Source organism: Panthera leo, chromosome B2 (assembly GCF_018350215.1).
Source record: "Panthera leo isolate Ple1 chromosome B2, P.leo_Ple1_pat1.1, whole genome shotgun sequence".
Lineage (NCBI taxonomy): Eukaryota > Metazoa > Chordata > Mammalia > Carnivora > Felidae > Panthera > Panthera leo.
The window spans coordinates 2,764,389-2,781,039 of NC_056683.1; the positions used below are offsets into that span (position 1 = coordinate 2,764,389).

Genomic DNA, 16,651 nt, shown 5'->3' on the forward strand with positions numbered 1-16,651 from the left:
GGTATAAAATAAAAGCAAAAAAAAAAAAAAAAAAGAGAGAGAGAGAGAAAGATGGAAAGGTAAATAAAAAAGAGATCCCATGGAGGAACTGGAGTCAATCTAAGTGGAGGCAGCGTAAAGATGAGACGGGTCGAAGGAGCAAAGACCGGTCGGAAAGACGTAAATTGCCTTTTTCAGTTCATGGTATTTATCTGGAAAGAGGCTGTGCTTGATCGGCCTCCTGCCTCCTCCCCCAATCTACCAACAATCTCACATTTAAATAAATGCTACTGCTGTCGATGAATATGAGTTACGTGGTGGAATAATGAAACAGCTTAAGTGATCAGGGGCCCCAGCGGCTTGGAGGAAGGCAGGGATGCAGGCCGGGGCGCGAACACCAAGGGCAGAGAATTAGGGATCCGCCAACCAGTACAAACTTCTGAGGCTTCAGTGACTTTCCCCTAGGGTTGCTTTTGTGTGGTTTTTATAAATCTCTCGGCTTCCAGATTTTTCTATATGCTTACTATTGAAGTTGTCTACATGAAAATATTGGTTTTCCTGGTGCAGTGGTAGTATCTCAAGAGACAGGGCTTTGGTGAAGAGGGGGTAGCAATGGACCCTCTGCTGCGATCACCCTTCACTTACATTTTTAGCTGTTAAAACACTGATTAGAAGTTAGTTCAAAACAGGGGCGCCTGGGTGACTCGGTTAAGCATCTGACTTCAGCTCAAGTCATGAGCTCACAGCTCGTGGGTTTGAGCCCCGCGTCGGGCTCTGTGCTGACAGCTCAGAGCCTGGAGCCTGCTTCAGATTCTGTGTCTCCCTCTCTCTCTGCCCCTCCCCCACTCATGCTCTGTCTGTCTGTCTCTCTCTCTCTCTCTCAAAAATAAACATTAAAAAAATTTTAAAAAAGAAGTTATTTCAAAACAGAATACTTGATGAAGATGTACATACATATATAGAAATGAAAACAGAGGAAAAAAGTAACATGTTCATTTTGTTTAGGGTAATAACTATTAAAAATATATTTTGACCAAAATAAATGTCCATAAAAAATCTTTTGAGGGACAGCAGATTTCTCCAGCCCAAAATATATCTCTTTGGCCTAAGGATTATTTTGAGCTAACAGCAATCAAAACCTAGCAGATTCAGGAAAACCTCTTATGTTCCTCCTTACCTGCCTAAATTTACATTGGAAAGGGGGCCTGTACCAGGAAAAGGTACTACCAGAGATACCTTTTATTATTTTATTTTATTTTTTGAGAGATATTTTTATCCTGGGAAATGTATCTGCATGACAGGGCAACCTTTATTTTCCAAACACCTTCTCTCTCCTTCCTGTGAATGGTCTTCCTTCCTTTTAAACCTCCAGACAGACCCTTTCCCTTTTCCTTAGTTCAGTATGTTATATAAGCCTCATTACCTGGGTGCTCTATTTGTGTGTGTGTGTGTTTATTTATTTTTTGAGAGAGAGAGAGTGTGAGCAGTAGAGGGGCAGAGAGAGAGGGAGACACAGAATGGAAGCAGGATCCATGCTCTGCGCTGTCGGCACAGAGCCCGACGCGGGGCTCGAACCCACAAACCGTGAGATCACGACCAGAGCCGAATTCGGACACTTAGCAGACTGAGCTACCCAGGCACCTGTAGGGGCTGTATTTTTAGGAGACTCCCATACATATGGTTTGTTTCATTCCTGTTAATCTGTCTCATATCAATTTAATTATTAGATTAGCAAGGGAAGAAAGGAAATATTTCACCCTTCCCCCACATAATATAATACATATTAAAATAAACATAGACTCTGTTAATAACATAATATGTAGTAAAAATAATTGTTAGTTATTTAACATTGTGTATATCATGTACAATGTTTTAAATTCATGTGTATTAAGGTAAAAATATTTTAAAGTATAAAGTAAATATAAAATATTTTAAATTTGGTACTAAAAATAAAAATTACTTGTTATATTAAATAGAAGCATGCCATGTAGATGCAGTATTTTGCATAAATTATCTTCATTAATTCTTACACTGTTTTTGAGGTGATTACTGTTACTATCCCAATCCCATTTTGTACATGAACAAAGATTTAGAAAGCATAAGCAAGTGACCAAAACCCAATCAGTAGAGAAGATACAATTTCAAACCGCATTTTTTTTTTTTCAGCTATTAACCGGTTCCTAAAACACACACTTGAACAATGGGTGACGTTAGTTACAGTAGTTTACAAAATTATATTGGTGTCAAAATTTCAGAGTATGATCTTGTACTTGTTTTTAAGAAATAAAATCCAAAGTATGCGAAGAATATTCTATTTTAAGTCTTATATGAAAACCAAATTTTCATTTTAGTCGTTGAAAATTAAAAGGCTTTAAAAAAACTGCAAGCGGTAAGTTTATGGATATAAGTACGTCATTTTTGTAGGGCTTTAATTGCACTCCAGTGAATTGACAGTTAATGCAATTGTGATCAAAATCTTAAAGGGATTTTTCCCCCGAAACTGCTACAATGATTCTAAAGTTGCCCATGAAAGGAACCTTGTGAGACTAGATCAGAACTTTTTGAAAAGAAACCATGAGACCTGTCATGGCAAATTAGGCCCTCTAATGCAACTGCAACGTAAAACATCGATGTAATACAAAACAACACTGTAGGGGAGGAAAAATAACTAACCCTCTATCCTGCTAGGTTCTGTACGTCCCCCCCCCGCCCCCCACGCCCCCTGCCATAGCAAAGGCTGAGTAACCAGAGAAAACAAGCAGAAGTTTAATGACATACACGTCATGTATTCCTGGGAGATAGTCTGAAAAACTGAGGAGAACACCTGAAAAGGCCCAAGCCACCCCCTTACATACGATCTTCCACTAAAGACAAAAGATGTCATGCGGGAGGGGCGTGCACAGGGAGCCAGTTATGGGCTCCCAGGAAAAGGACAGTAAACAAGGCAAGGTTGTTCTGCAGAATCAAGGCCGGGCTTTCTCCATGGACAAGTTTCTGTGCTGATCTAGTCGTCCTTCTCTTTCTGGCACAGAGAGGGAGACACCGATTGAGATCTCCTTCATAAATGTGAAATTCCCCTTAAGAAAGTGTGAGTTCTCCTCTGGTTTTAGAGATTCTCCTGCGTCTGGTATTTCTCTAAACTGCTCAGAAATAGCCCTTATGTCAGACAGGCCTATGTGCGGGCGGCGTATACCGTACCGTTCACACGCACGGGGCATGTTTGGGGAAGGTGTGCCTGAGCTCCGCACTCCTATTTTGGGGTGGCGTCCTAGGGTACCCTTCCCAATCATCCCCTTCTGAAGGAGAAAGTACAGCACTTGCTTATAAAAAAAAAAATCAGCCCCTGTGAACATTCTCACGGGAAGATATAATTTCAGATACAAATATCAACGGTTTCAGAAAAATCTAGAGCTTAAAAGTGAAACTCCTCACTCCGTTCCCTCCCCCACACCGTCATTGGCTCTCAGCCCAGAGAGGGGCGGAGCCCGGCGTGTGGTCAAGGCGCCTCGGTTCCCGCCCGCGCGTTCAGTTCTCAATTAGGTCCGACGACTGCTTATAATAACGCCGGTCGGGCCCGTGGAGCTATCGCTGAGACTTACATAGCACATCTGGGCAGCTATGTCTGGTCGCGGCAAAGGCGGGAAGGGCCTGGGCAAGGGGGGCGCCAAGCGCCACCGCAAGGTGCTGCGCGACAACATCCAGGGCATCACCAAGCCCGCCATCCGGCGGCTGGCCCGGCGCGGCGGCGTCAAGCGCATCTCCGGCCTCATCTACGAGGAGACCCGCGGGGTGCTCAAGGTGTTCCTGGAGAACGTGATCCGGGACGCCGTCACCTACACGGAGCACGCCAAGCGCAAGACGGTCACGGCCATGGACGTGGTGTACGCGCTCAAGCGCCAGGGCCGCACCCTCTACGGCTTCGGGGGCTGAGCGCCCGGGACCCACCACGACCTCCCTAAGCACAGAAAAGGCCCTTTTCAGGGCCCCCATCCTCTCAGCGAAGGAGCCGTGACGCGGGTTTCGCTGTGTTTTCTGGCTTTGTTGTGTTAACTCCTATTCTGGCCTTTGCACTCCTATTCCTTACGTGTCCAGACTAGGAAAGTCTTCTTGCCAACTGCCCGCGTCTTCCTTGGGCATCAGTGTATTTAGCAAACGTGCTTGGTGTTCTCTGTTTAACGTTTAGGTCTGGCGTTTGGGGGTTTAATGCTGCACTAGGAGCTTCGGTATGGCCGCAGTTGGAAGTGGGACGATTTTTTCTGTCCAGAAGGTGTACCTGTGTCAGGGTTGAGACGGAGACGAGACGGACTCCGCGTCTCCGCGCTGAATTCGTGGCTTGGTGCGTTTAGTATTCTCGACGCTTTCAAGTTTAGTTCCTGTTTAGTGGCCTTTATTCTGCTGACCTATGTCCTCTGCTCGAGAAACCAGTGCGTGCTAAGGGGACTGGAGAGCAGCAGTAGTGACGAGCCGTCCTTCCTTGCCCCCTTTCTGATGCATGCAGCACGTGGTTGGCCCCCTGGCTCGGATCCCGGTTTCCACCCAGTGTGGAGACCGGTAGGTGGTAGAAGACTTGCAGGCTAATCCCCCACGGAGGGGTGCTGAGGGTGGGACGCAATTGGAAGGCATCTCAACTAAGTAACAAGGGAAACAAGGTTGCATTACAGAAATGTTAGGGTGACAAAACAAGGCAGACCCTAAACCCAGAGGGGCTACTGCAGGGATCTTGGGAGTGGAAGAGTGGAAAAGGAATCAAACAAGGGGTTAGGACATGAATCCAGACCTAAATTCAAAGTAGGTCTTAATATTCCTCCAGACCAGATCTTAGCAAGTAGAGAAAGAAACCCAAAGTCAAAGGTGACAATCTGGAGGTGGGTAGAAAGCTCGGCCAGTGCATATACACAGGCCGAAGTAGTAATTCCCACAGGTATATAGAAAAAGTAAACAGTGATCGAGATATTAGATATAGATATAGATAGATAGATAGATGATAGATAGATATTTTTCCCCCTAAAGCTGAAATTAAAAACTTTAAACATTTGCCCGTGCTTCACCAAGAGTTAACCTTTGTAAGGTCAAATACTAAATATGCACCTGGCCTTCTCCCAACTCAGGACCCTGGATGCATCTCGGAAATACAGTGCGGTCTTTCTTAATGATTGTGATCTCTCATTTTCCTGGGAATACTTGCGCTAACTTCCGCTAACATATGACTCTAAATTGCAAAACCCACAGTGTTTTGAATGAGATTTCCTTTTGTCTTTGCTATTCCAGTAGGAGATTGTCTGTCGGGAGAATTTGGTTTTGATTATATTTCCCCAACACCTTCTGAAGGTCTATTGTCTGTTTGCGGCTTTCCACTGATTTCTTGAATAATTCTGGTAACGGTCTCTCAGTTCTTAAAAATAAACAACTAAAAAAAAAATCCTTAAGGGGCGCCTGGGTGGCGCAGTCGGTTAAGCGTCCGACTTCAGCCAGGTCACGATCTCGCGGTCCGTGAGTTCGAGCCCCGCGTCAGGCTCTGGGCTGACGGCTCGGAGCCTGGAGCCTGTTTCCGATTCTGTGTCTCCCTCTCTCTCTGCCCCTCCCCCGTTCATGCTCTGTCTCTCTCTGTCCCAAAAATAAATAAAAAACGTTGAAAAAAAAAATCCTTAAGTATTCTGTACATTTGTTATTTTTATAGTTAATATTCTAGTACTTGTCTTCAGAAATCCATGGCTTATGTTCATAGCCTGATTTAAAGAAACATTCAAAATTTCTTGATATTACCTTTCATAAATCCAGGCCCCAAATTTTGAATAATGAAACTCTGAAGGTATTACTTGTATCTAAACTCCTCTTGTAGTTTCCCACGTGGCCAGGAGGCCACACGTATTTTCTCATTTTATGAGAAAAGATGTACTTTGTAATTAGCAATATACAATTGTGAGAACTCTTTTCTTATATATCGTGTAATTGGAAAAAAGAGGGCAAATCAAAAATAAACTATACATTCCTAAGTTAACCAGATGAAATATTTTTTTTTTAATGTTTTTAACGCTTATTTATTTTTGAGACAGAGAGAGACAGAGCATGAACGAGGGAGGGGCAGAGAGAGAGGGAGACACAGAATCAGAAACAGGCTCCAGGCTCCGAGCCATCAGCCCAGAGCCTGACGCGGGGCTCGAACTCACGGACCGCGAGATCGTGACCTGGCTGAAGTCGGACGCTCAACCGACTGCGCCACCCAGGCGCCCCTCTGGTGGTGTATTTTGAGGCCAGCAAGGCATAAACCCAGAATGAGTACAAATGAACAAGTATACATTGTAAGAATAATCAAGAGAATACCTCCATTGGGTGGGGGATGGGTGAGATGGGTGATGGGCATTAAGGAGGACACTTGTTGGGATGAGCACTGGGTGTTATATGTAAGTAATGAAACACTAAATTCTACTCCGTAAATAAATAAATAGAATATCTCCGACATTTGCAAAGTTGTTTGGAAAAAAACATACACCAGAGTATTATGCACGGCTCCCTAAGAGACTATAGTGTCTCCTATTAATGTGGCTGGATCTCTACTGGAATGTGCTTGTTCAAGAAAAGTTGCTCACACCCGGAGGTCACAAAATGAGGTGCCAATTAGTGGCGGAGCGTAAATGACAAGTGCTTCACATAGCAACTCAGTCCTCAAAATAATCCTTTGAGTGAGGTCTCCTCCTCTTCCTCCTCCGCTTCCTCCTCCTAACCGTGTAGGTGAAAAAACTGAGGCCCAGGAAAGAGTTAGAACTGAACCTGCTCTCACAACCAAGTGATGCTTCTATAACGACTCTGTTTAGACGTTTCACCACCTCGCATCACTTCAGTAAGCAAAGTTATACAACAGGACATTTACGTCTTAACTTTCACAATATTTTGTTTTACATGCTTAGAGAGATTCGTCTTTATGTCCAAAGTTCACGTGGGTCCACTTGCTGGTGCCAAAGCTGACATTTCCCCACGAGTTAAAAGTACATTTTCCATGTGTTACATCCACCATTTGTACGTCGTAAATTAACGCTGAACGAGCGCCGATTAGGATCCTTGCCCTTAAAACATACAAAAACACATTTAGCGTTAACTTTTAAAAGCCGTCTACTCTTCGTGGGAAGTAAGTGATGGCGAACAATAGGACATTAATGGCCCCTCCAGACTTAGACACCACTGACCTGATTGACAGGTGACATTTAGAGGGGACGGAGCCCTCAATTACAAACTTAATAGATTGCCACCTTTCTTAGAATAAAAACTTCCCTAACTTTAAGTCTGAAAACTTTTTCAACTCTGCCAAGCGGACTCTGCAGGACTTCTGGCAAGGGGCCGATCACAGGAGGGGGTCTCCCCAGCAGGCCCACAGTTAAGCCTCAAAAAGGAAGTTGTGTCCACCGCAGGCCTCAGAAGCCTCTTCACACGACCTGCTTCCTCGAGCAAATTCGCAGCTAACAAGACCCCAAGCCAGGCGGAAAGGTTCGCTGTTGTAGGTTTGCAACAGGAGGGAGCGACCCGTGCGGGACGCGGACCAGCGAGCGTCAAACCAGCGTCACGGCTCCTCTGTGAGAGTGGGGGGAGCCCTGAAAAGGGCCTTTTGTTTGTAGACAGGGCGGGACGGGGGTGCGCAGAGCCCCGGAAGCCGGGAACCTGGAGCTCAGCCTCCGAAGCCGTAGAGGGTGCGGCCCTGGCGCTTGAGCGCGTACACCACGTCCATGGCCGTCACCGTCTTGCGCTTGGCGTGCTCCGTGTAGGTGACGGCGTCCCGGATCACGTTCTCCAGGAACACCTTGAGCACCCCGCGGGTCTCCTCGTAGATGAGGCCGGAGATGCGCTTGACGCCGCCGCGCCGGGCCAGCCGCCGGATGGCGGGCTTGGTGATGCCCTGGATGTTGTCGCGCAGCACCTTGCGGTGGCGCTTGGCGCCCCCCTTGCCCAGGCCCTTCCCGCCTTTGCCGCGACCAGACATGCCGACAAGGAAGCCTCCACAAAACCCTATCACGTCCCCAGAGCGGCGGGCTTTTATATACCCGCTGGCGGACCGAACTGAGAACCTAAGGAAGCCGCGAAGTGCCACCCAGTGGGGGAGGGAAGTCTGACCAAAAAAAAAAAAAAAAAAAAAGCCTTCGGTTTCCTTGTGCTGTTTTGTTCTATACCTAGTACCTTTTGTGACCACGTGTTAAAACTTTAAAAATTGCCTTTGAATGTTATGAAAGATGCAAAAAAAAAAAAAAAAGAAAAAAAAAAGGGCAAGCAATAAACTAGCAAGCTCTTACCCCAGGATACAGAGAGCACTTGCGACTACTGGCTACTTTGATATTTTGGTGAACAGATATATGCACATATTTTTTTCAAAGAAAATTTACACAGTGCCCGTGCATAGGGATTGTGGAACTTCTTTATGCTGATTATATTTTTAGTCAATTTCCTCTCTCTAAAGAGAAAAAAGATGTTTTTAATATCCACGTGGTATTCTTCCTTAAGAATTCTCTATAGTACACTTTAACCAATTCTCTAGTAAATCCTTAATAAACCAGATGTTTAAAAGAATTCTTTTCCCCACTGATCGATGTGTCACTTTTAACAGTGATTCATACTTGGAACTGTGGGGGCAAGGGCAGGCCACTAAGATGGGCCAGTCTGGCGTGAAGGTTATTAAAATCCAGCAAATTCAGGAAAGCTTTTTACCTCCTCCACAACTAAATAAAAAGAAATTGCATAGAGGACCTCTCCAGGAAGCGAGCTTTCACAGTCGATAACTATATTATGAACTACGTATAGAAGATGGGCAGGGACCCGGCAAGGCCTGTTTGATCAGAGTCCTCTCGATGCCCCACTGAGTGGACCGGCAGATGTCGGTTAACCAAACTCTTCAGCAGTGCATTCCTTCCCTTTGAAGTCCCAGACCCCTGTCCCTTCCTTAGTTCAGCCTGACATATGCCTCATTTTGCTGGACTGTCTTTGAAATGTCATGTCTGTGTGGATTCTCTGTACGTACACTATTATATTTGATTTTCTCCTGTTAATCTGTTTCATGTCAATTTGATTCTTAGCCTAGCTAGAAGGACCTAGAAACGGACAGGATATTCTCCCTCCCTGACAGAACTATTACCAAAAAGTCTATTCTGTTCTATATTTTAATCAGTTTCCTTTGCCAAAGGAAATCTATTTTCACTTGGAACTTTGGAAAAGTTACATGACTGAAGGTGAAAAAAGTGATTATTTTTATATCTGTGTGATATTCCATCATAAGCAGTTTCTATGATACATTTTAAACAAATGTTCTAGTACTTAACATAATGTGCTTTCTTTTTTTTTTTTTCAATTTTAAAGGAGATTTATACATAAACCTGAGGATAACCTAGAGTTGAAATGCTTTGTCAGAAAGGATGCAGATTTTGTGGTATTTGATTAATATTACTACACTTTCCACAAAATTCTTATCACATTCACCTGTGCCAGCGATAACTGTTGTGCATGTGAGTTTACCATCACTGATAAAATACCAAAGCGACATAGTTTGAGTTGGTATATTCTGCTCCCCTGCAAAATACTGGATCTTGTTTCAGGTTTAAAGGAAAAATGAGCCCCTTTTGGAAGTTTTCACATCACTGCATTGCACTTATTAACTGGGGCAGAAAAATTGACATCTTTAAAAGAAAGAGCTCGTCATTTTGTACATTGTAGGAACTGGAAATTTTCCCTTTATTCCTTTCATGGTTCATTGGCTGGTCCACTAATTGAAATGACATACAACAGATTAATGGGGGAAAAAACCAAATTTGATTTCATAAGTACAGAAGCCCTGTAAAAAATAAGAGACTCCAAGGCAGTCAGGCAGTCGAGGCTGAGCCCCCCTCCCTGGCTGAGGGATGGGATGGGGACCGGGGGCTGCAAAGGGGAGGAGGGCCAATCCCAGGAAGATAAGAGCCGCTGTTTGGTTAATCAGATGTTTGCCCGGCCTCGCAACATCTTTCCACATTAAACGTTCTGTCTGGTAATAGCTCTCCCTGTTATCAACCCCTTATCAAAATCCTTTAAGGCAGTTAAGGGAGGGGCAAAAGTTTTTCTTGGCCTGTGAGGTTGTTGATTGGCTTTAGTTCTTGTGCCAAATAGTCCACTTGTCAAAGGGGCATTTTGAGACTTGTTCTGAACCAGGTCACTGTCACATTGCTGGGCTTAGAACGGGATCAGGCTCCTAGTATCGGGGCAATAAATATTTGCTGAATGAAATGTAGGGAAATAGACAATTCTCAATCCTCTTCGGATCTCTGGCTAAGAATTAAACCAACGTGAGACAGAACAACAGGGAAAAAAAGGGTCCAAATCTTGCTGAATTTTTCCATTCTACATGAGAGCCTTCACAAGAGCAGGACGTCTCAAAGTGACTCTCTCAGGGGAACCTCCATACCTTTTAGAAAAAAGATGAATTTGTGAGGAATGGACAAGACACAGGGCTTTGGGCTTGGGGTAGTCAGTTGAAGAAATAATAAGGTTTTTTCAAATGGCCTTTTGGCCCCCAATTCCCTGTCTCCGGTGACAAGAAGGCCTCCCTTCCTCTGGGTGCAGGGAGGGCACCTTTCCCTGGGGAGGCTCTTCTCCCGCCTCAGGGTCAAAGGGCGGAGCGGGGTAGGGGGAGGGGGGCCTGAGCGACCTTCCAGCTTTTTAGTTTCTCAAACTCTTTCAAGCTCAAGATATTAATATATGCCAAGGGCCAAGGTGCCGTATTTGGGGGCAGCGAGTCTGGAACCCGATCGGAATGAGCGTGGCGAGCCTCTCCTCCTCCCAAGTCCCCTTTCTGAGCCCCCTTTCTTGAGCACTGACATTGCTCCAGCTGAAAGCTGGACATCAGCCTGTGCTCTGCCACCTTCTGTCACTCCGTCGTGCTCTGCCACCTTCTGTCACTCCGTCCGTGTGCAGCAAGGCCTGACCTTTCTGCTTCCTTTTCCCCGTCCGGCCTCCTCTTCTGACTGCTGCCTCCTTAGTCCCGACCTCGCCCCTGGCTGGTATTTCCAACGTTTTGACCCGGATCTCACTCCCTTTCAATCTGTTCTCACCCGGGCCACCGGGAAAATGATTCAGAATCCTACGTCTTGCAACATTTTCAATTTCTGCAGTCTGATTTCTCCCAGTAGATAAACATTATGTTTCTTGACAAGGTGTGCCGGGCTTCACACTATCTAAGGTTTTCTGCCCCACCTTCGGCTGGCCTTTCCACCTTCATCTCCAGGCATCCCAGCCTCCAGGCACTCTAAAGTAGCTTCCAAAGTCTCTAAGGGTGTGCTAGGTGCTCAGACCAACCTGCCTGGAGCAGGCTTCCCTCCCCGCTACAGGGTCTTACCCACTCAGCAGGCTCCACTTAGCTCATTTCCCAGCTTATTTGCACAAGTCCGCATTTTCTTCTGTTTCCTCTGGAGATGCTGGGACTTTCTCATTGCAGGAACGTGTCTTAGCACCTACCAGGCACTGGAGACCAATTTGCTGCATACATGGAGGAGTGAAGAACGGTGGACTTTATACAAATAAAAAAGACACACTGAGTTACTGGGAATATTAAAGAGAATTGAAGAGGCGGAGAAGGAAAAGAAACTTCTCCAAGTCTTCATTTAGCCTGATGGGAAAGGGCTCAGATTTATTTTTCAAACTGTATTTGTTACACCTTTACTGACGGCCCTTTAATAATGCTTATACTTTTACGAGGGGGCGGGGGGGAGGGGCACGGTATGGACGCCTTCGTGGGGTAAACTGACAGAGGTGACCAGGTGAGGAAGTAGAAAATAGAATAGTCTGAACTACGCTGTCTGGTGATGTTAAGTCACCAAGTTTTCAATCAGCACTGCTGTCCTGACATTAACATTACCTTCCAACTATAAAGCAGTAAAAGATGGAGCTGGAGGTAGAATCAGGGGAGTCTGGGGGCACGTAGATGGCACCAGCCATATCAACGAAGACCCACATCCCATGTTCCTGTCTTATTCCTCTTACCCCGGAGAAAACTAGCGTAGGTCTAGGCACAGATTAAGTGGAAGAAGCCAGAAATCACTACGTTCTACATAGTTCACCATAGGAACCTCTGAATAGTATTGCAGCCCAACTTAGAAAACCGAGGTGGTATCTTGACTTTTTCTTAGTACACAAGATTTCATACTAAAAAGCAACTTCAAATTTGATGCTAAAATGCTCCAGGCAAATCCTAACAAGAATGTCAGTTTCTCATAAATTATTTACTTCTAAGAGAACATACAACACCCAATTCTACATTAAGCAAGGCTAACAGCGAACAAGCTCTTTCTTAGAAAGCGTGGATGGCTCTAAAAAGAGCCTTTGGGGTATGTGTCTGGAAAATCCGATCTTTCTGGTAAAGGCGAGTTTACTTGGAGCTGGTGTACTTGGTGACAGCCTTGGTGCCCTCGGACACGGCGTGCTTGGCCAGCTCCCCGGGCAGCAGCAGGCGCACGGCCGTCTGGATCTCCCGGGACGTGATGGTCGAGCGCTTGTTGTAATGCGCCAGGCGCGACGCCTCGCCCGCGATGCGCTCGAAGATGTCGTTCACGAACGAGTTCATGATGCCCATGGCCTTGGACGAGATGCCGGTGTCGGGGTGCACCTGCTTCAGCACCTTGTACACGTACACCGAGTAGCTCTCCTTGCGGCTGCGCTTGCGCTTCTTGCCGTCCTTCTTCTGCGCCTTGGTCACCGCCTTCTTCGAGCCCTTCTTCGGGGCCGGGGCGGACTTGGCTGGCTCAGGCATGGCCGGGACAACACAGGACGCGCTCAGAAAAAACGAAACTGTAGGGCGGGTAAGACGCAACTTGTCGGGTTTATATAGAAACCCTTATGCAAATAAGGTGTAAGTTACAGTCCTGGGTCTGATTGGTGGCTAGTCAACATGACGTCAGTAGTTAGCTCTGCCCAATCACGACGCGACACTCCCCAAACTGCATTCTCGTTGGAGAAAATAAAGCCACAAGCTTAGCCAATGCAAAGCCTTCTTTTTCGCGCCCAATCAGGGCTATAAAAAGTGCTGGTTGTGTGCTCGTGTCGCCAAGTGTCTCTAGAGTGTTTAGGTGGTCATGTCTGGACGCGGAAAACAGGGCGGCAAGGCTCGCGCCAAGGCCAAGACGCGCTCGTCGCGGGCCGGCCTGCAGTTCCCGGTGGGGCGCGTGCACCGCCTGCTCCGCAAGGGCAACTACGCCGAGCGGGTCGGGGCCGGCGCGCCGGTGTACCTGGCGGCCGTGCTGGAGTACCTGACGGCCGAGATCCTGGAGCTGGCGGGCAACGCGGCCCGCGACAACAAGAAGACGCGCATCATCCCGCGCCACCTGCAGCTGGCCATCCGCAACGACGAGGAGCTCAACAAGCTGCTGGGCCGCGTCACCATCGCGCAGGGCGGCGTCCTGCCCAACATCCAGGCCGTGCTGCTGCCCAAGAAGACCGAGAGCCACCACAAAGCCAAGGGCAAATAGAATCCTGGATTAATTTGCCACAACGCCTCTCTCCCGCATAAACCAAAGGCTCTTTTAAGAGCCACCTACAATTTCCTGTGAAGAACTGTACACGAAGTACCTTTTGTTTTTGATAACAATTCTGAAACGTCATCAGTCTCGCAACTTAATACGTTAAGCAAAAGCAATCGAGTAAAACGTTCGCTTTCCTAGTCCTAAAGTTTTCAAATCCGTCCTCTCTAACTTTTCATGTCATCCAAAGAACCTATCGTATGGACTTGCCACTTTCGAGTGAGAATTTCTGGATGTACATGCAGATGGGTAGACCCACCATAGGTTACTGGTGGTGGGGAAGTAGATAATCCTTAAAACAGGAATACGAGTAATTCTGCTAAATTACACACCATGCTTCATGTCCTTTGCAAAGCCAGTCTCTCCTCCCCCGTTAGTAAAACAAGACAGGTATCGTAATTTTGAGTTTACAAGTTAGCAGAAAAACAATGTATGCTGCAATGGAATTGGTTTGTATTCTCTGAAAATGAGAAGTTAGTGGAACAATGTTTCCCTATGAAGTTTCTAGTCTGTGGATTGTTTGCATGCAAGTTAGAATTTCCTTGTTGAAAAATAACAAATCCCAAAATGTAAAAAGTAGAAAAAATTGAGGGGAGATGGTATAGAATTGAGCTGTCCAGAATGGTAGCCAGTTGTGTCTAGTGATCACGGGACGTGTGGCTAGTCTGAATTAAGAAGTGCTGTACGTGTAAAATGCACACTGGATTCCGCAGAGTTTGGAGAAAGGAATGTAAAATATCTAACAGTTGCTGATTGATTACATGTTGAAATGATTTTGGAAATACTAGGTTAAACAAAATATTTAAAATAATTTGTTTATTTCGTTCTAATGTGGATATAATGTGAAAATATGTTTCTTATGTAGCTTGCATTTATTTCTACAGGAAATCGCTAATATAAAGCGGACAAAAAATACATATTGAGGTCGTGGACAAGACCATCAGCACACTCGGCGCTCCATAAAAGTTTCGAGTCTTTAACCAATCCGGTTACCGGTTGTGTAGGCTGGTCCCCTTTTGTCCAATCAGCTTCTGACTCTCACTATAAATAAAACGGAACCGGCTTCCTTTTCTTACTGGCATCCAACGTCCAAGCCATGGCTCGCACAAAGCAGACGGCGCGCAAGTCGACGGGCGGCAAGGCCCCGCGCAAGCAGCTGGCCACCAAGGCGGCCCGCAAGAGCGCGCCGGCCACCGGCGGCGTCAAGAAGCCGCACCGCTACCGGCCCGGCACGGTGGCCCTGCGCGAGATCCGCCGCTACCAGAAGTCCACCGAGCTGCTGATCCGCAAGCTGCCGTTCCAGCGGCTGGTGCGCGAGATCGCGCAGGACTTCAAGACCGACCTGCGCTTCCAGAGCTCGGCCGTGATGGCGCTGCAGGAGGCGTGCGAGGCCTACCTGGTGGGGCTCTTCGAGGACACCAACCTGTGCGCCATCCACGCCAAGCGCGTCACCATCATGCCCAAGGACATCCAGCTGGCGCGCCGCATCCGCGGAGAGCGGGCCTGAGCCACAAGGTCCGTCACTCCTTCCCAAAGGCTCTTTTCAGAGCCACCACATGTACGCTGAAAAGGACTGTTTCCCTGTAACTTATTGACGGGTTGGTTTCACCGGTGGATAACGACCATTTCCGGGCGCTTTGCAGTGTTTTAGGAAGTTAGTAAAGACCCTCACAAGTGCACTTAGCTATTGGCCTGCTTGCACTCCGATTTATACTTTTAGTCCTGTTTAACCACTCTGCTCTGGGGTTCCTTAAACCCTTTTTCTTGGTAGACCACTTGATGTGAACACAAGGAAGCTACCCGCACATGTTCTCCCTTGTTCTCCCTGTCCCTTCTCAACTTTGAGGAAGGTGGGAAGAAATTTCTAAGTTACTTTGTACTCTTGAAGTTGGGTTCCAAGGTCACAACTGCTAACTTAAAATCACCCATCTTGATTGTGTCAATTGCCTTCAGGTGAGTGGGTTCATGGTTAACTAGTTCCTATGATTTCCACATCCAGAGTTTTAAGATAATGCCAGTATTTTACCAATTAAAAATGCCCTACTAGCCTCTACCAGCAAAACAATGTATTATAAATATCCTCTCGGTAATCTGCCTTCCTCTGGAAGGGAAGGTATATTTGGAGGAAAGCAGTGCCCTCCCACCCTCCCAATTTACCCTTCCCTACACACACACAGACACAGACACACACACACACACACACACACACACACACACACACACACACTCACGAGGCTGTGCTGATCCAAAACAGATTGTTATTGAGTGTAAGTGAAGCTTTCCTTACCCCTGGGCTGGGAAACAGCTATTAAGGGCCCTGTGCACCCTGATCAATACTCTTGCTGGTTGGGCAGAGTATGCAAAAAGTACAATTCTCCAAGTTGGTCTTTCCGTTCTGATTATATGAAGACTTATTCAGGGGCAGTGAGTAGTTCTAGTTGTGTGGACCTGGTCATTTTTTCATCTGTGGGTCTAAGTCTCTGAAACCACTCCATGTGCTAAACATTATCTCGTGACCTACCTCAGCTCTTTCTGGGCCTTCAAGGTGTGCTTTCATCACCCCATAAGAGGAATTGAGTTTTGCTATAGGAATGGCACGCAAAAATGCATGCTCAGTGACCCCAGATCATTTTGGCTCATGCTAACGTGTCGAATGTGATGCCATCTTCTAAGGCTCACTGAAGGAGGAGGGATGGTCTGATCAGTCTGGGATGTGCATTTTCACTTTCCTAGAGATCTGCAAGAATTTCAGAATGTACGTGAATATGTACATCTTAACTCAGGAGGTAAGTCTGGGATGGACATAAAGGTTTGGGAGTCATTAGTACATAAAAAGTAAGGTTTGGGAGTCATTAGTATATAAAAGTCTTTAAAACCAAGCAAGTGGCCTACAGATCCCTTCTGGCTTCTTCCTGTCTCTTGCAATCTGCTCTGTGGCCAGTATCGAACTTCGTGTCATTGCCTGAAATATCACAAGCCATGAATCTGGTGCTGCTCATTCTGTGCTGAGATCCCCACCCTTTCCTCTAATTCCCAGTTTCCTCCAACCTTCAGATGAGATGTTCCCTCTCCTTCCTTATCCTTCCGTCTTAGTCCTCCCAAAGTCCTGTGCTTATTTCTCTTCCTATCTTGTGTTTTGATTATTTACTTTTGGG

The 16,651-nt window shown here is 46.3% G+C and overlaps 5 protein-coding genes across 5 annotated transcripts; 3 read left to right on the forward strand and 2 right to left on the reverse strand.

Moving 5' to 3' along the window:
- The first annotated feature begins 3,579 nt into the window (after nucleotides 1–3,579).
- On the forward strand, nucleotides 3,580–3,970 carry LOC122219443 (histone H4). Its single transcript, XM_042937695.1, has one exon. It carries the CDS (start codon nucleotides 3,598–3,600, stop codon nucleotides 3,907–3,909), a length of 312 nt encoding a protein of 103 aa, XP_042793629.1. The 5' UTR covers nucleotides 3,580–3,597; the 3' UTR covers nucleotides 3,910–3,970.
- Nucleotides 3,971–7,566: 3,596 nt separating this feature from the next.
- On the reverse strand, nucleotides 7,567–7,975 carry LOC122219444 (histone H4). Its single transcript, XM_042937696.1, has one exon. The coding sequence runs from the start codon at nucleotides 7,946–7,948 to the stop codon at nucleotides 7,637–7,639; it is 312 nt and encodes a 103-aa protein (XP_042793630.1). The 5' UTR covers nucleotides 7,949–7,975; the 3' UTR covers nucleotides 7,567–7,636.
- A 4,316-nt stretch (nucleotides 7,976–12,291) lies between these two features.
- Nucleotides 12,292–12,752, reverse strand: LOC122219437 (histone H2B type 1-C/E/F/G/I). The gene has a single exon (XM_042937686.1). The coding sequence runs from the start codon at nucleotides 12,728–12,730 to the stop codon at nucleotides 12,350–12,352; it is 381 nt and encodes a 126-aa protein (XP_042793620.1). The 5' UTR covers nucleotides 12,731–12,752; the 3' UTR covers nucleotides 12,292–12,349.
- A 289-nt stretch (nucleotides 12,753–13,041) lies between these two features.
- LOC122219422 (histone H2A type 1-E) lies at nucleotides 13,042–13,501 on the forward strand. The gene has a single exon (XM_042937670.1). It carries the CDS (start codon nucleotides 13,053–13,055, stop codon nucleotides 13,443–13,445), a length of 393 nt encoding a protein of 130 aa, XP_042793604.1. The 5' UTR covers nucleotides 13,042–13,052; the 3' UTR covers nucleotides 13,446–13,501.
- A 1,082-nt stretch (nucleotides 13,502–14,583) lies between these two features.
- On the forward strand, nucleotides 14,584–15,003 carry LOC122219452 (histone H3.1). The gene has a single exon (XM_042937706.1). It carries the CDS (start codon nucleotides 14,593–14,595, stop codon nucleotides 15,001–15,003), a length of 411 nt encoding a protein of 136 aa, XP_042793640.1. The 5' UTR covers nucleotides 14,584–14,592.
- Nucleotides 15,004–16,651: the final 1,648 nt, after the last annotated feature.